Here is a 17,811-nt window from a genome sequence, read left to right on the forward strand (position 1 = left end):
TAAAGGACAGGATGTAGGAATCAGGATGACAGTGGCTGTTCTGGTGGCCAGTCAGGCACCTTCCGACTTGGACCTTTCGGTTTTCATTTTCCAGGTAATTGGTTCATCTCAAAACCACCTCTATAAACCCTTCCATCCCCACACACATGCACACCGAACAGACGTGGGCCTCACTTTATGCAATACATGTGTTCTGTAGAGAAAATGCTGGGGTCAGATCACATTAACATTGTCACTGCAGAGCATGGCTTCATCAGTTGGGCGAATGCTCAACACTTCAGCAAGTGCATCTCAACGGGGACTTTCTGACATTCGTTAATCTGTAAACAAACACTTGAATGCAACAGGAGAGCTGCCGTTTATGGGAACCCTGAGAGTATTTTGGTAATGCAAACAGCCACCCCTAATTAACTGTTTTATAAATGTGGATCTGGGGGGGTTGCCCAAAAGGGATGCAGCCATTATAGGGCACATTATACTGAGGACGCAGTGTTAAAATCTAGGGCAGGGGCCCTGGGGACAGAGGATCCTCAGCTCTCTGAAAGTGAGGTTTTGGTTAGGAAGTCTGTGCAGCCACAGACAGACACACCTGAGACTTGATGCAAGTACCTTTTCTCCAAGGAGCTTTCTCCCACGTTCTCATTCCTCTTCATGGCTGGCATTTTTGCTCCTCATTTATACGCAGAAGTAAAGGCCAAGCAGCTCAATCAAGGTCACAGACAGACATAGCTGAGACCAGAAGCCAAGTCTCCCTCTGCCTTCACCAGCTCCCTGCTGCCCCATTGTGACCCAGACCCCGTAACACTAGCCTCCCCCGGGCCCAGCCATTCCCCCTTGATGCACCCAGGCCTGGGAAGCAACCTGTCCTCTGACCTTCCAGAGCCAAAGCCAGGGGGAGGAAAGGCTTAGCTTCCTTGCCACCTGCTCTTCATTCCCCACCCTCCAGCCTCCATCCTCAACTCAGTTTGAAGGAGGAGCTGGCAGTCCCAATCTCCAGGACCTCCTCTTCCCAGCAGCCTCCGCGCCCTACAGAAACCCTGTGCTACAGCAAGGTTGAGAAGTTAAGGCTGAGCAGAACCTCCTGAGAGCTATCTGAGATCCTGACTCCATGTAAGATCAAGTCGCACCAACTCAGAGTGAGTCTCGGTCGGCATCTGAGCAGCACAAGGACCCTCACAGAAAACGCCGAGCTGGGCGAGGCTGGAGCTGACGGGGTAGCAGGCACTCGGATGGGTGAGACTCAAAAGTTGAGACTCAGCAGGGCCTCCGAGAGCTGGTTGATATCCCGGCAGTATGGCTCCCGCTGCAGGATGAAGTCCACCTTGTGATCCTGGCCCCAAAACACCTCCAGCAGCTGGCGCCGGAGCCGCTCTGTCTCCCGGGTCTTCCGAATACCACCACTGCCTTTTTCCTCCTCTTCTCTCCCCTGCTGCTGATGACCCTGTTCTGTGAAGCCCCTGGAAGGAGGCTGAGCCTTAGAAGACCCCTGAGCCCTGAGAAGAAACAGAACAAGAAGAGCCGATGAGCATCATGGAAGGAAGTTAGAGCTCAGTGGGCATCCCAGTTAACTGCCTGGCCTATTCCTGGCTTGGAGGGAGGGCGGAGGGGACGAGGAACAGTCCTGAAGTTCCCCAAGCTGACCACTGGGTGGCAGCATCAACTCACTTCTGAAGGGGAGGATATTTCCTTTGGAACCAGTAAGGTGAACCCTGCCATTGGTGATCTAGTTTTAGTCTAATACATTGACCGCTTACTTACTGGTCTAGTACAGGTTTGCTGAATACCGCTGGTATAAATAAAAGCAACCATGTTCCAAATAATCCACCAAACATATGGATTAGAGTAAGCTTCCCTCCCAGTTGGGAGGGTCTATGTCAGGATTCCCTGAAAAGCAGTTAAATACGGCCAAACCCACTGCAACCTGAACGGCTGCCGAATTAAGCTGGCCCAGACTGAGGCCACACTTCCCCTAAGTCTCCAGGTTTACAAAGCCCTTCAGAAAGAGGGCCAGGGCTGTCAGCTGCCTAGGAGAAGCTGGGGCATTACCTGACTGGCTTCTTCAGGAACTCATCCAGCGTGGGGCCGTTTCGCCCCAACGGATCATCAGGGACCATGAAGAGGTTTCCCACAAAGGTGAAGGGCAGTAGGCTATATGGGGACAGAGAATGTATGGTCACAGAGGGGCCCTTAAGAACCTCCCAGTCGGGGCGCCTGGGTGGCTCAGTCGGTTAAGACTCCGACTTCGGCTCAGGTCAGACCTCACGTTCGTGGGTACGAGCCCCTCGTCAGGCTCTGTGCTGACAGCTAGCTCAGAGCCTGGAGCCTGCCTCCGGTCTGTGTCTCCTTCTCTCTCTCTGCCCCCTCCCCCATGCTCTGTCTCTCTCTGTATCAAAAATAAATAAAACATTTTAAAAAAATTAAAAAAAAAAAAAAGAACCTCCCAGTCAGCTGAGACCAGCACCACCAGAAAATTACTGGCCACCATATCCTTCAAGGCAATATCAAGCCCCTTCCCAGAGTCTTCACCCGATGGCAGAACAGAACTAGTTCAGAGAAGGTCTGCGCCCTGTTCTCAGGAGAGGGTTCTCTCACCGCTCCCTGATGATCGCCATCCACTTCTCAGACTCCTCCGCCAGGTCCCGGAACTGGTCATTGGAGACAATGACCCCATCGGTCTCTTCAGCCAGCTTCACCATGAACCTGTCTCAAAAACCATGGCAGCCGTTCCGGGATTGTCCCAGGCCCCAACCCCAGAGTATCATGGACTTCCATGAGCCACCTCTGGGGATGGAGATCTGGCCCCCACCTCACCTGGATTCAGTTACCAGGAGACTGTCAGATTCAGGTGACATGATTGGAGGGGAAACAAAGACAAATCCGGCATGGTCCCCCAAGAGCACCCCCTCCACCCACCACAGTCCTCCACCCAACACTTTGTGCCTCGTTTGTGAGAGACAGTGAGATCTGGCTCCAGCTCTGTCTCCCTCCATCCCCCCTCATCAGTCACAAATCCAACATGCTCTTCCCCTGAAAAGCCTTCCGCTGTGCCCCTTCCTTTCCAGTCCTACCATTACCCTTAGCTACTCAAACACTGCACCTGAGATACTGCATAGCCTCCTGATAAGGGGCCCCCTGACCCTAGCCATTTACCACCCTCAAGTCTCTCCTGCCCTCCCCCAAAAGAACATGCCTTTCCCCTAAACAAAACTCTTCCCTGCTTACCTTTTATCTACCGAATAAAGTCCACATGCACAGGCCTGGCAGCTACGGCCTTCTAGAACCCAGCTCAATCCACTCTGTTAGCTATATCTCTCCTGGTATTCCCTAATGTACTCTCAACTCTGCCAAAATCAATGATCAGATAACACCCTGTTCTCCAAACATGCCCCGTGCTGTGTGACTGCCACCGTGCTTCTCAGACGATTCCCTCCATCCGGGGATGCTTCCCATACCTCACTGAATGAACAGGATTACCATGGAACTTAAAAGAAAAAAAGATGCCTGGGCCTCACTTTAGTAATTCTGATTCCACAAGATGGGATAGGTCCCTTGGGGCAGTGAGCGGGGGTCTTTTATAATAGGTTTGGAAACCAAAAGATGCAGCCCAGCCCATGTCCTCAACCACCAAAATAACTTGCTGATCTCTCCCTTCCTCACAAAATCCCCACCAGAAGGGAGCTCCCTTTCTTCCAAGATGCCATAGTGTTTGGTTTATGGTTTGGGCTCTGAAATCACTAACCAGGCTTTTCCTAATTCCCAGCATCCCCACCCCTTTCTGCAGGCCGTGTGCCTCCTGCCAGGTGCTAAGCGGCCAGGCAGTATCTGAAATACAGGGTGGTGAACAGGGAACGAGTGATCAGCATTAGGTGTCACACGCCTGGTTCTGAGTTTCTGTCTGGGAAACCAATGAAGGAGACGGCATATAAACGTACATGGAATCAGATGATACACAAAACGTATTTGCAGGTTACGGGTATTTTACTGTTGTGTTACTTCATCTGTCACTCAGCAGTATTCATTCAGCAGGCCTATGCTATGCACCACTGTGTTACTCACGGTGACAAAATTCCAAATTCATAGTGTGTGCGTCTGCCTACCGGGACCTACATTACAGACACATGCCTTTAACGTTCATTACAATTGACTCGCTCTTCAGTTTGAATTCAGTGTCAGTGCTCGGGTGGAAAGGTCCCATGTCTCAGATAATCTGTGAAATCGAGACATAAAACAGAAGAGCATCGGAAGAAAGTGAACTGCCCTTTGGTAGAATACCATGTGCTTGTTCGGGAGGAAAAGTTAAGTATTTGAAAAAACAAAATATATAATCACTGTGGTTTGGAAACTTGCTTTTTGGTTTAAGATTGAAAATCCTAGGGAATAAAGAACTTGTAGATGGAAATAACTGGTTAATTAGCTTTTAAAATCTGCCCATTTCCCCCTTTATGTGTGCACCCTGGGAAAGGAATGTGCCTCAGATTTTTCATTTAAACGATTTGACAGCCTTAACTTCTCACTTTTCCTTTGCCATGTAATAGCCTGGGTCTGAGAGTTAACCACCCTTGGGGGCATGGGTGGCTCAGTCAGTTAAGCATCTGACTTCAGCTCAGGTCATGATATCACAGCTTATGAGTTCAAGTCCCACATCGGGTTCTGTGCTAACAACTCAGAGCCTGGTACCTGCTTCGGAGTCTCTGTGTCGCTCTCTCTCTCTCCCCTTCCCCCTCACACTTAGCCTCTGTCTCTCAAAAATAAATAAAACATAAAAAAAAAGAGTTAACCACTCTTACCCTATGTCTGCATTTCTGTGTGACAGACATGAGACCTATTGCCACAGTCGATGGGGTCCGTGACAAGTCAAGGACTATCACTGTACACTTGCCTGGCACTTTGAGTGAGGCAAGCACATACCTTAGCTTCTTTTGACATTCACAAGGAGGGTGAACAAATAGAAGAGGACCCTGGGATAAAGAGGTTAATCCATTAAGAGACTGGTCTGCAGTCAGAGTCAAGGAGTAGGTACAACTTGGGGCTCAAATTCAGATCTTCCACTTCTAAGTCCAGTGACATTCCTATTGTAACACGTTTTGTATAGTCTTAGTATGCCCGGCTTGTGTTTCTTCATTTGCCTCTGTTATTTTGAACCTTTATACTGATGCTTCCAGGTTGGGGAAATTTCTCTACATGTTTGGAAATTTGGGGTGTAAGAAGATATCTGTCAGTTTTTTATATCACCAGCTTTCCCATCTCCCCATTAAACTAGTGTGTTCTAGACGGTAAGGCATACAAGGCATCATTCAGTCCGATGAATCAAAAATGAATGGGCAAACCCAGTTGTCTACCTTCTGTCTCATCTGGCCCGGGGGACAGGTTTACCAACCCATTCATACCAGTAGGTGGAGGAATAACTGGCCATTTTCAGGCTGCTCAGGCTTAGAGACCGCACAGGGGTCAGGAGCTTCTGTCCCTACCTCAGTTCCCCCACTGTACTTCCTGAATCTCAAGACTGGGGCCAGGAGAGAAGCAAGTACCTATCATCATAGGAGGAGATCCTCTTGCCATCCATGACTCGGGAGGGAGTGAGGGAGAGCAGGCTGAGGGAGTACAGCTTCTGCAGGAAGTGACCCTCTAGAGAAACAGAGGAGCACAAGGCGGTTATCCTCAAGTGGAAGCAGGGCCTATCTCGGGTTACAATAGACCATGCCCAACTCACCTCTGACCTTGGCATCCTTACTGAAGCGCCACTGAGGCACAAAGACAGTGATGTCACGGTGTCCCCGGTCCCAGAAGTACTGCACGGCAATGGCAATGCCCCGGCTGGAGAAGTAGTGTTGGAGGCCATGCCTGCAGAGGGAAGGGGTCAGCGCTCTAGGGCCCCAAAGACGGGGCCTCTCGGTACGTGTCCCCAAGGTCTGTAAAACTGTTCATATCATCCCCCCGCCCCAGGATCCTCAGGCCCACTGGGTACTCACACCATGGCCACATTGCTGCCATCAATGACAATGTGACGGAGGTCTGGCTGGCCAGGCACATTGGCAAGGCACAGGGTGAAAGGGTCCTGCAGGGCTTCCTGGAAACGCTGCGTGCCAGTCACCAAGTTGCCCCCGCGGGTACCTCGTTTCCATGGAGACCCACGACCTCGGGCCACAACCTGCTGCTTGTCTCCCCTGTCTCCTCGGTCTCCACAGTGCCACGGGGGTTCGGGTGCAGGTGGAGGGCTAGGCACACGTGGAGGTGAGGCCTTCCCATTGTGTAGCCGCTGGAGGAGGGAGGCTCCCCGGGACTGAGCTGCCCTCTGATAGGGACCCTGGGCACCAGGAGGCTCACCCTGGACACAGAACCTTCCTCTATCCTGAGGCATCCCCACCTTCCCCAGGCCCTTTCCTGTCAGGGGCCCTACCTGCCCTGCCTCTCCTCCTGACTGTGATCTGAAGGCCCCTTCTTTCTCCCAAGCCTCCTGCCCAGGCAGTTCCTTCCACCCCAAACCCATCTCCCTGGGACCACCCTGTTTCTCTCCCTCCTTCCCCATAACATGTCTCTCTCCCCTTGACTCTTGCCACCCCGTAGGTCCAGTGTGCAGGGACTCCTGGCCTACACTCGAGGGAGCTCTGACTCCATGGTACTGAGCACCCAGTTGGCCTGGGCTCCCCCCATCCCAGGGGGGCAGTGCATGGGGCCCCTGCCCCCTGGATGCCTCCTGTACCAGGCTCAAGAGTTCCTCCTGGACAGCCAGGGGCAGCTGGAGCAGGGCCTCTCTGTGGGCATCCCCATAGGGCTGCAGCAGGGCAGAGAAGTCTCTCAGCACTTCGGCACACTGAGAGACTCCAGGGGATCGCCCTGGCTGAAAGTCCCAGCTCAGCCGCTCCACCAGCTCCTCCACTCTGCTCTGGGCCATGACGAAGGCCTCAGTCAGGCCACTGACCATCAGCGAGCCGGGCGGCCCAGGCACCAGGTGGGCTGATGTGCTCCAAACCAGACAATCGAGGAAGAAGCCCTGGGCTCCCAGGAAGATGCAATGCAGTTTGGGTGGGTAGCGGATTTCACTCTGCAACTCTGGGCTGCAGAGACCCTTCAGGAACTCCTGGGGGAGGAATGGGGGTAGGGGATAGGAAAAAAGAAGACTCCTGGAATTCTCCATGGCCCACTAACCTCTTCAGGCCCACTACACACCATCACCCCATCCCTGAGCTTCCGGATGCCTGGGCAGAGCAGTGGAGCCTCACAGAGCCTGACAAAGGTGAGGGGTAAAAAGGGATCAAGAATCTCACTTCTTTCCCTTTTCAGCGGATAGCCTATGGCTACTATTTCCATTTAGAACTTGACTCCATGTCAAATGCTATTATAATTAATTGATCACAAGGCCATCTCTCCAAATACGTATGCATGTGTATGCATGTTGTATATTTCCAACACAATGATTGTCATTGCTAACTTTTGCTGAACACGTGCTTTATCTCATTCACATTAAGTCCAGTGAGGTGGACATTGCTATTATTCACATTTTATAGATAAGGAAAGGGAGTCTCGGTCATGAGGCCACTCCAGGAGGTAAGTGGAGCTGTACCAGAACCTCTGACGGAAGGAAGCAGTGTGGCCTGGCTTCTCATCCCCCAGTGAATTCCTTGGTGGGGCCTGCTTGCCCAACCGGATTATCTCTAGTTTTCAAAAACAGCACAACTGATTTGAGCAGAATCACCTGTCTCTAAGTCCTGGCAGAACCTGGCTCAACACAGCTAAAACAAAACCAAAACTCCAGATAAATACATATTTGCAAAGTCCACCAAAGATCAGGGCCACTGAGGTTGCCAATGAGACAACCAAGGAGTGAGTGGAGATCCTCCCCAGCAGCCCCTCCTCTGCTCTGCTTCCCAGTAGGGGAGGGAGTCATTGTTCCCCAAAGGGTCAGAGAGGGGTGTTCACCTTGGCTCTGCTGGCATTCTCCTTGCTGGGGCCCTCCAGCTGCAGCCAGATGTGAGGGTTTTCAGGACAGTCCTTTGGGAGGACACTCATCCCCACGCTGAAGATGCGCTCCACGTAGGGTTGCTGCTCCCGCACCTTGTCCTCAGCCTCCGCAGACACGGCAAAGCGGTCAGGGGATGGGGAGCCAGCCCCCCAGGTGGGCATGGCTGCTTGGCCAACCAGCCCTGGAAGAAGGGAAGGCAGCTCAGAGCCTCCTGGTCTCCTCAACCTGAATCTTGGGTCTCCCACCCTACACCAGCTATCAACAGGTCGCGCCTAGTTACCGATCTAGTAAACAACCTGGGTCCATCCTGGGGACAGGAAGGGAATGTCAGACTATCTGGAAACAGGTCTTCTCCCCGGAGAGGAAGTCATGGGCAAACGAGGCTGCCTACTGGGGATGGGCATCTGGCCTTTGGAAAAGGCTGACCACAGCCCTAAGCAGGAAGAGTAGGGGGCTCCAGCTCGGTCTGGAGGACAGAAGTGGACAGATGACAAAAGAGTCCCTCTCCTCAGGATCTCTGTGGTCTCCGGATCCAAGACGGCCTCTAAGGATGAATCCGCACCAGGGCTTGAACTGGGACGTCCTCTGAAGTCCCTGGTCTGCCATTTCCAACGTCACCCCTCCCACCTCACCCCCTCCCTCTGCTGTCCGCAGCTCCTCTAGGTCGCGCCACGGCCCCACCCGGGACCCAGGGGCCGGGCTGGGTACCTCCCACAGCCGCCAGCGGCCACCCCTCCCCCCGACGCCCCTCCCCCCGCCGCACTCTGCACCGGGGCCTCCGGCTTGGCTCCCGCCGCCCGGGCGCGGGGACAGAGCGCGCCTACCAGCCTTGGCCGCCTGCTTCGGCCTCAGTCAGGCCAGCGCCTCTCGGTGCCCGCAGGCCCCAGCTTCACCCGCGCCCTAGGCCCAGCAGAGAAGGGCAGGGAGCCCGAATCTGGGCGGGCCTTCCCAAAGTCCTCACCCAACAGGGACCAGTCTTCTCCACAACTCGAACAGTTTTTTGAGTCACTTCCTGGCCTGGGGCGGAGTCAACCAGGCCCCACCCTGCGCAGGGCGGGCTCCGGGCCCTAGCGCGCGCCTGCAGCCGGGCCCCTCCCTAGCCCGCCCCCGGCCCGCCTCCAGGCCCCGCCCACTCGCCCGGGGTTCGTCTGGGCTCAGCTTCCAAACCCGCCGGATGGGGTCTCCTCTCCCCGTAAGTCTGGGTTTTCGCTCCTTCTGAGCAGTTGTTTCTCGGAAGGGAGGAACCACTCATTGAGAGCTGGAGGTGAAGAAGATCCCTTCGGATGAAGATGTAGAAGATCAAGGAGAGAAAGAAACTGGCCCACGGTCACAAAATACTGACACGTTGACCCAAGCACTTTACCCCACAATCGTAGGGAAAAGACAAGGGCACTCGCTTTTTCCTAACAGCGGAAAGGGGTCACTGAGAGGGCTGTTGACTAGTGAGGGAGTTTGAAGAGGGGAGGAATGGAAGGAACGGGCTGTAGGAGCTGTCTGGCGCACACATGCACACTCACCCGCACACACATACAGGCACTCGCACATTCTCACAGGCACATGTACACTTTTACACACCAAGTTCTCTACTGTCCCAGAACCAGCCTTCAGTGCTCTCGAGAGGGGCTCCCCTGGGTTCTGGCTGTAGCCCTCCAGTCTCACTGCCTCTTCCCTCCTCTCCCTCCTAACGCCCAACTGCTGTCACTTCGTGCCCTGCCAAGGAGGAGGGAACTGCAGTGACAGCAGGAGAGAAGAGAGAGAGGCAGGACAGAGCCGTGGGGCACAGAGAGGTATGGAGAGGGAGATGCTGAGACCAGGTAACAGTGAGACACAGAGAGAGGGCTGAGAAGCAGGGTGAGGGGTGGTGAGAGTCCCGAAGAAGTGGGAACTGAAAAGAGCAGCAAGAGGGTACAGAAGAGAGGAAGACTTGTGGGTCCCAGAGCCATTCAGCCATGCCGGGAGCAAAACGACACTGGCAACCAGGACTCCCACCCAGCCCTGGGCTGTCCTTGGCCCTGATACTTCTGGCCCTAGGGAATGGGTGGGCCCAAGAGGGCGCAGAGCCTGTCCTCCTGGAGGGTGAGTGCCTGGTGGTCTGTGAGCCTGGCCGAGCTGCTGCAGGGGGTCCTGGGGGAGCAGCCCTGGGAGAAGCACCCCCAGGAAGAGTGGCATTTGCTGCAGTCCGAAGCCACCACCACGAGCCAGCAGGGGAGATCAACAATGGCACCAGTGGGGCCATCTACTTCGACCAGGTAACCCCTCTACTCTTGTCACCTGTAATGACCTGAAATCAACTGCTCAAACTCACAATGCTCTTAAGGAAAATCCTCCTACTGTGACCTGTGCCTGTCTCCCTTCCCTACACTCTTACCCACACTCCTCCTTGCCTGTTCTCATCATTTCTTGTGAATCCATGCATTCCTCCTGCTCTTGTCTACTTGCCACCCCTTCTTTTCCTTACCCATTGCCCTGTCCCATAAGCCAGTAGTTTCCCTCAAGCCTCACTCAACAGAGTCTGCTTCCCACAGGTCCTGGTAAACGAGGGTGGTGGCTTTGACCGGGCCTCGGGCTCTTTTGTGGCCCCTGTTCGTGGAGTCTATAGCTTCCGGTTCCATGTGGTGAAGGTGTACAACCGCCAAACTGTCCAGGTGACCTGTGTGCTGGGGCCCTGTCCTGGCTCAGAAGGGGAGGCGAGGGAGGGGGGATAAGTGGAGTCCAGCTGACTCCTAGGCAGACCCTCTGTTGAAGGTGTCTGGGGATGGGTGGGGGCAGCTGGCAGGAGAGAGGTAGAAAAGGACCTATCTAGCAGAGAGTGTGGAGGAGGTACAGAGTCCAGCCCTGGCCACCCCTCAGCCCTCTCAAGAGCATGCACTGAGCCCCAAGTTCCCAGGATTACAGAGTATCCTCTGGGGACCGGAAAAAAGAAGAAGCCCTCGAGAAAGTGGGGATCTTGGGACAAAGGCGGAGGAGAAGTGCTAACTGGGCTCATCTCCCCAGGTGAGCCTGATGCTGAACACGTGGCCTGTCATCTCAGCCTTTGCCAACGACCCTGATGTGACCCGAGAGGCAGCCACCAGCTCTGTGTTACTGCCCCTGGACCCTGGGGACCGAGTGTCCCTGCGCCTGCGTCGGGGGAACCTACTAGGGGGCTGGAAATACTCGAGCTTCTCTGGCTTCCTCATTTTCCCACTCTAAGGGTTCAGGCCTTTGACAGACTGAAATCTAACCCCTGCCCTCTGCCCTTTGCCCTCTCCTACCCCAGAAGCAGCATCTTTGGAGTAGGAGAGAGGCTCCCTCTGGCTGCCTGTATTCCACCTTCTCGCATGGGACCCTGTGCCTAACACCCAAGGTGAAGAGTAGAGCTGTGGTGTCTGGGGACCTGGCCCCCCTCACCTACCCTCCCACCGCATCCTCCCTCTGCATCTCTGTGCCTGCACAACATGGCAGGTGGAGAGGCTTATGCTACTTTGCAGAGTCTGCTCTTCCTGTTCCTCCACCCCCAGCTTTCTGCTCAGTACTATTTGGGAACAGGTGGCACAGGTGAGCCTGACAGACCCCTCACAGGGACCCAGATGGACCAGCCTCAGTGTACCCTGCAGGCCTCTTCCTATGAGGAGTGCCAGCATTGCAGATCTTGGCCAGCATAGTCAGAAGCAGAGCCAGCATGGTGTGGGGTAGGGCTGGAAGCTTAGCCGCTAGCAGAAGTGTGGGGAGGGCCACAGAGCAGCCCAGAGCCTGTGGCTGGTGAGGCAGGAAGGGCATGCGCCCAGCCTGAACATGGTGTACACTTTTCATGTGCATTGGGGCAGCCAGCAGACAGCAAATCTGGGCATCAGTCCGTGCCAGGTCCCAGATGGACTCTGGCCCTCAAATCCCCACCTAAGATAAGGTATGTGTGTGTGTTAGCTCTAGCCAAGAGTGGGGGTACAGCTTCCTTGACAACTGGAGGCAGGGGTAGACAGTCACACGTGGGCAAGTGTTGATCTCCAAGCATGGAACATGTCAATGACACAGCCGCCTCGTAGAACTGCTCCACCTTTGTGATCTGAACTTCAGCAACCACATTGTGACTGCCATGGCCACCCTGCCAGCTCTCTCAGCTACCTTCACTGTACCTGTTCCAAACGCTCTCTAGCCTCTCTTCTTTCTCCTAATTTACGTTGTCTTGTCCTCCTTCTTAAAGTTCCTGTTATCTTAGATGCTATGATTTATCCCTTCAGCCACTCTCCTGCCAGTATCATAAAATCTCTGAGTCTTACCACACGCTGTCCCATTCTCCCAGCATGAATGAACCTATCAGTAAAGCAACTAGAGAATGGTCAATGAGAAACTGCAGGAGCCCTGAGGAGACAAGATGCCATTACAATTTGGATCAGGGGTCACAGGACCCAAGCAGGTATGTCGTAGAGAACAAAAATGTAAAATTGTATATTTGAGTCAAATACAAAAGGAAATTAGTAACGCTTGAATTAAATAGGAAACACCAACCTGAACTTGTAGTTTTCAAACGAAATAACTTTTTCCAAATTTGTCACTAAAGTAGCCTAGAAACATTCTTAGGAAAAATCTGACATGCATTCTTAGCACGTGGATCTTTGCCTCAAATATGATTCACCTTTAAAAGAACTGGGGCGGGGGGGGTGTGCTTGGCTGGCTCTGTTGGTAGGGCATGTGACCCTTGATCTAGAGTTTAGAGTCCCATATTGGGTATAGAGATTACTTAAAAATAAAAAATCTTTGATAAGTAAATAAATAAAAGTAAAATAACTAAGGGTTCTTTGGAGGATAACTCCATGTCTTAAATAACTCTAGGCCTGGAACACGTTTGTTAATGACAAAAAAGCAAGGATACTTTTTAAACTGCATCAGATAGCTGAAAAGGCAAAGGAATCCATTTTCAAATTCTCCTACCACTTGACATGCTGTGACAATTTGATCATCAAAAGGGAAATAATATAGTTAATTGGAACAAGGTGAATTTTTAAAATCTATGACTCTGTAGTGATATTTAGAAAGGAAAAAGTCACTGTAAAATGTGCAAAAAGATAGTTAATATGTCAAGTGAAGAACAAATATAATCATGTATATTTAGCTAATTCTGATAAGTAGAAGAGTATAAATATAGTGAGTATTTTATCTCTTCATAAAGTATACTTATTTTTCTTTATCTGTATAAGTAGGGAAGAGTGGACACGTAGAGCTAATTCCAGAAAAAGTTGGAACTGTATCAAGAATGGAGGAGACTGACTGGCACCATCTGGTCAGATATTACAACCAGGAAGAAAGGGAGTCCAACAGTGTGTTGCAAGATGATGAATTAGTCAAATATCCAAAAGATAACTGCTCACAGCTCAAACTTGGTCCTTCATCTCTTGGGAAAGGGAGCCTCTATTTCACCATACTAATTACAATGAGATTGCAGTAAGAGTAAACCCAAACTAATAATGGCTTAACCAAGAAAGAAGATGATTTCTGTCTCACATAGAAGACAAATAGGAAATAAAGAGCCTAGGGCTGGATCAGTTTTATGATGATCACAGCCGAGTTTCCTTTCTTGCCATTCTACCCTCTTTAGCATGCCACCTCATGGCCCAAGATGGCTCTTTGGACTCCAGCCATTACATTAGCTTTACAGCCCCACAGGGAAGCAGGAAGGAAGAAAGGACACACCACCTTCCTTTACAGAAGCCTTCTGAAAGTTGCCCCCAACATGCTGATTGCATCTCATTGGCTGGAATTTAGTCATACCTGACCACACCAGGCCAAGGAGAGAGGCTAGGAAATCAAGTCCAGGCACCCATGCTCAGCTAAACATCATGAGTTTTATAATGCAGAAGAAGAGGAGACTGGATATTGAGAAAAACAACTAGATGTTTTTGAAAGTGCAAATGGGCTACATACATTTGTAAATGACAGTGAAGTTACTGTATTGGTTTTCTATTGCTATATAACAACTGTAGCAGCTTGACACAACACCTGGTTATTGTCTCACAGTTTTCTGTAGGCTAGAGTCCAGCAGAGCGTGACTGGATTCTCTACGTGGGGTTTCATAAAGGTGAAAGTACTGGCTGCCTTCCTTCCTGAAGGGGATGAATCCACTTTCAAGCACATTCAGAATCCAGTTCCTTATGGCTGTAGGGCTAAGCTCCCTGGCACCTATCTTTAGGCCAGCAATGTGAGGCCAAGTCCTTCTCATGCTTTGAACCTCTCTGACCTATCCTTCTGAGAGTCCAAAGTCTGATTTCAGTGGAGAAATTTCTCTGATTTTAAGTGCTCTTGTGATTAGTTTGGGCCCACCCAGATAATCCAGGCTAATCTTCCTATTCTGGCCTTAATTACGTGGGACACCTGGTAGCTCAGTCAGTTAAGCATCCAACTCTTGATTTTAGCCCAGGTCAAGATCTCTTGGTCATGATCTTATGGTCCTGGGATGGAACCCTGCGTGTCAAGCCCTTTGCCTCAGACTCTGCGCTGAGTGCAGATTCTCTCTCCCTCTCTCTCTCTCCCCCATTCCCCACTCTCTCTCTCTAAATAAAAAACAAAATTGTTTAATTTAAAAAAAGATTCTCTCTCTGCCCCTCTCCCTCATTTTCTCACTTTCTCTCTCTCTCTCTCAAAATATAAATAAATAAATAACCTTAATTACATATGAAAATGTCCCTTTTGCTATGAAACATAATTCAGAGGCTCCAGAGATCAGGGCATGGAAATTTTTAGAACATCTGTATGGAACATGGACATTTTTGAAATATCCTAGTCATTGAACTTTAAGATGACATCATCTAAAGGAAAGGCATCCTGGGGCACCTGGATGGTTCAGTTGATTAAGGAGCCAACTCTTGGTTTTGGCTCAGGTTATGACCTCAAGATTTGTAAGTTGAAGCCCAGTGTTGAGCTCTACACTGACATTACAGAGCCTCCTTGGGATTCTCTGCCTCCTGTCTCCCTCTATCTCTCTCTGCCCCTCCTCTGCTCTCTCACTCTCTCTCTCTGTCTCTCTCTCTCAAAGATAAATAAACATTAAAAAATGTATTGGGGCACCTGGGTGGCTCAGTTGGTTAAGCATCCAACTTCGACTAGGGTCATAATCTCACGGTTTGTGAGTTCAAGTCCCTCATCAGGCTCTGTGCTGACAGCTCGGAGCCTGGAGCCTACTTCACATTCTGCGTCTCCCTCTCTCTCTGCCTCTTCCCCACTCGCACTCTGTCTCTCTCTCTCTCTCCCTCAAAATAAATAAATGTTAAAAAATGTTTTTAAATGTATCATAAAATAAAACAAGGGCATCCAGTTACAATACACAAGTCACATGGAAAAAACATAGGTTTGAGAAATTCCCATAATATACAAGGTAAACACTGGCTCAGATTTTAGTCATTTTAGCAGATGCTCCAGTTCCCAGGTCCCAACCAAGCGTTCATTGATTAATCATACAAAACTTCATCTGCCCTGAGATAGTGTTCTTCTTTCAGATTATCTGAATTCAGAAATTAGTCTGAACTGAGATAGTGTCCATCTCTTGGATCTACAAACCCATTTTTATAATAAGTGTAAGTATAGGTGTGACAAATTTCATGGTCCTTGTAAGATGCGTGTGGCTTACCTAAATCATGCTCTTAGAGAAGCTAATATATTACTGGTGATCTATCAAAATATGTAGAAGGTTTTAAATTTATAGTCAATGTTTACATAATTTGATTTATAAAATAGTTAGGTTTTGATTTATTGGGTATATAAACTGTCTAAATGTTTAGACAATTTTGCTTAAGTAGGTTTATGAGCTAAATAGATTAAACAATAAATGAAGCACCAACGGCAGTTAGTGTTCCTCTCCAGGTACAAAAAGCTTCTCAGACTTTAAGAATCCTAAGAATAGAACGCAGCTGTCCTGCCTCCCTGTGCCCACACCCCAGCAGCTGATTTCAGCAGAGAAAGTCCCGCCACTGAAGGATACAGTATGGATCTAAACCCACTGGTGTCCAGGGGCACCTGGGCATCTCAGTCAGTTAAGTGTCCAACTTCAGCCCAGGTCATGATCTCACAGCTCGTGGGTTCGAGCCCCGCATCAGGCTCTGTGCTGACAGCTCAGAGCCCGGACCCTGCTTTGGATTCTTTCTCTCCCTCTCTCTCTGCCCCTCCCCTGCTCTTGCTCTCTCTATCTCTCTCTCTGTCTCTCAAAAATAACTAAACATAAAAAAAATTTTTTTTAAACCTCTGGTGTCCAGTCTCCCCTGGCCTTCAATCCTCCATGCAAATCTTCTGTGGTTTTCTCTGCCAGCTCTCTTCCTCATCCTCCCCAACATCCAACTGAAGCTTTCTATTCTTTCCTTAAACCTTTTACACCACCAGCTCTGCCCCCGTCATTAGCAGCAGACGGGCTCACCCTCTACCTGACTGAAGAAGCAGAAACAAAGCAGGAACCCTTCCCACGACCACGTCTGGAAACTCACCGTTCTCATCTCTGCTCTCTCCTGTCTGGTTCAGTAGATGTGCCCCTCTTCTCGTCAGGGCAGTTACCTGCATCCACCAGTCACGGATCTCACTTCCTCCCAACATCCCCTTTTCTTAGTCTCACTTCTCTCCTCTAGGTTCAACCTCTCCCTCTCTACTCCTTCCCTGTGGCAGTTAAATAGGCTCAAGACTGTTGAATCTGAAAATGAAAATGAAAGCTATGGAAATAGTTGTAGATACAGATTTCTCCCCGGCTCTGTGTGCTCCTGGCTCTATGTTTACGTCATCTCTCCTCCTCTTTAAAGTCAAATATTTATACTCACCAGTTTCTCACCTCCTAAGTCAACTGTGACCTCCACTGCTCCACCTAAACTGCTCTTGGCCTGGTCACTCCCAACTTCCACATCACTAAAGTCACCAGACATTCCCAGTCCTTCTGTTATTCAGGTTCTCCCTAACTTTTGACCCTGTTGGCCACACCCTCCTACTAGAACTGTCTGCACCAATTTCCTTGACTGTGCACCTTCTGGGCTTGCCCTCCACTCTCTGCCCACGCTGTAGTTTCTTTTTCGGGCTCCTTTACCCCTTTGCCCAAGTCTTAAATGTTGTTTTTCCTCAACGTTCTGCCCTAGGGTTCCTTCTGCCCTGATAACACTCTCAGAAGCTTGCATTTCCATCCATATGCTGACAGTTTCCACATTAGTTATCTCTATCCCTGACCTCCCTCCTAAATCTCAGACTCCCACATTGGACACCTCACCTTAAAGTCAATTATACTCTTTCCTCCTTACATCTGTTCTCTCTGTGTGTGTCTCTGTTCTCCATAAACGGAACCTCCCTGTTGCCCCAACCCAACACCAGCCCCTGTCCTCAGTTCTTCCCTCTCCTTTATCCCCCACAGCCCATCCCTTACAACCAGGAGTCCCATCCTTTATGTTCCACCCACGCTGGCTCAAACTACCAATCTCCTAGGTAGAGTTCTCCAGAAGCTTTCTAACTGACCCCTTGGCCTCCAGTTTTGCCTCCCTCAGTCCATTCTCCACACTGGGACTGCCATACGGATCTATATAAGTGAAGTTCCTTACCTAGCCCTTTAGGGGGCCGGGGGTGAGTCTCGGAATGAGACATTTCCTAGTGTGGTTTTGAGATCGTTGGCAATCCAGCCGCTACAAACTCCTGCTTCATTTTTACCATCTACGAGAATGTGGACGCTTACAAAGTAGCACCAGGTACTAGCTGAGGGAAAGTGGCACCATCCTGTGTTGGAGGACCCAGAACTTGTGTATTAAATTAAGAATGTGCAGCTTACGGGGTGCCTGGGTGGCTCAGTCAGTTAAGCGCCCAACTTACGCTCAGATCATGATCTCACAGGTTGTGAGCTCAAGCCCCACATTGGGCTTTGTGCT

The 17,811-nt window shown here is 50.7% G+C and overlaps 2 protein-coding genes across 8 annotated transcripts; one reads left to right on the forward strand and one right to left on the reverse strand.

Annotated features, from left to right (window-relative positions):
- Positions 1-160: 160 nt before the first annotated feature.
- KHNYN (KH and NYN domain containing) lies at positions 161-16,614 on the reverse strand. 7 transcript variants are annotated; one of them, XR_003912783.1, is made up of 9 exons: positions 16,405-16,612; positions 7,918-8,141; positions 5,970-7,078; positions 5,711-5,841; positions 5,529-5,625; positions 2,593-2,700; positions 2,047-2,148; positions 610-1,493; positions 161-320 (listed from the first exon to the last, which is right to left on the reverse strand). XR_003912783.1 is itself a non-coding variant. In XM_029950157.1 (8 exons), the coding sequence occupies exons 1-8, from the start codon at positions 16,508-16,510 to the stop codon at positions 1,241-1,243; spliced, it is 2,130 nt and encodes a 709-aa protein (XP_029806017.1). In that variant the 5' UTR covers positions 16,511-16,612; the 3' UTR covers positions 161-1,240. The 7 variants fall into 7 exon arrangements, 6 of the variants coding, with proteins under 6 accessions (XP_029806017.1, XP_029806019.1, XP_029806018.1 ...); XM_029950157.1 differs by having other exon boundaries at positions 161-1,493; XM_029950159.1 differs by lacking the exon at positions 16,405-16,612 and adding an exon at positions 8,922-8,982 and having other exon boundaries at positions 161-1,493.
- CBLN3 (cerebellin 3 precursor) lies at positions 9,649-12,450 on the forward strand. Its single transcript, XM_029950181.1, has 3 exons — positions 9,649-10,209; positions 10,486-10,605; positions 10,955-12,450. The coding sequence occupies exons 1-3, from the start codon at positions 9,910-9,912 to the stop codon at positions 11,150-11,152; spliced, it is 618 nt and encodes a 205-aa protein (XP_029806041.1). The 5' UTR covers positions 9,649-9,909; the 3' UTR covers positions 11,153-12,450.
- Positions 16,615-17,811: the final 1,197 nt, after the last annotated feature.

The sequence above is a fragment of the Suricata suricatta genome, chromosome 9, assembly GCF_006229205.1.
Source record: "Suricata suricatta isolate VVHF042 chromosome 9, meerkat_22Aug2017_6uvM2_HiC, whole genome shotgun sequence".
Taxonomy (NCBI): Eukaryota; Metazoa; Chordata; class Mammalia; order Carnivora; family Herpestidae; genus Suricata; species Suricata suricatta.

Bases quoted from the DNA above. Each gene is read 5' to 3' on its own strand.
- KHNYN (XM_029950157.1), bottom strand. From the start codon at position 16,510: ATGTTGGGAGGAAGTGAGATCCGTGACTGGTGGATGCAGGTAACTGCC. The intron at 8,142-16,404 runs GTGAGTTTCCAG...CCCTTCTTCCAG, and splicing joins AGAGAGCAGAGATGAGAACG to GGCTGGTTGGCCAAGCAGCC. The intron at 5,842-5,969 runs GTGAGTACCCAG...TTCCCTCTGCAG, and splicing joins GGCAGCAATGTGGCCATGGT to GCATGGCCTCCAACACTACT.
- CBLN3 (XM_029950181.1), top strand. From the start codon at position 9,910: ATGCCGGGAGCAAAACGACACTGGCAACCAGGACTCCCACCCAGCCCT. The intron at 10,210-10,485 runs GTAACCCCTCTA...TGCTTCCCACAG, and splicing joins GGGCCATCTACTTCGACCAG to GTCCTGGTAAACGAGGGTGG. The intron at 10,606-10,954 runs GTGACCTGTGTG...TCATCTCCCCAG, and splicing joins ACAACCGCCAAACTGTCCAG to GTGAGCCTGATGCTGAACAC.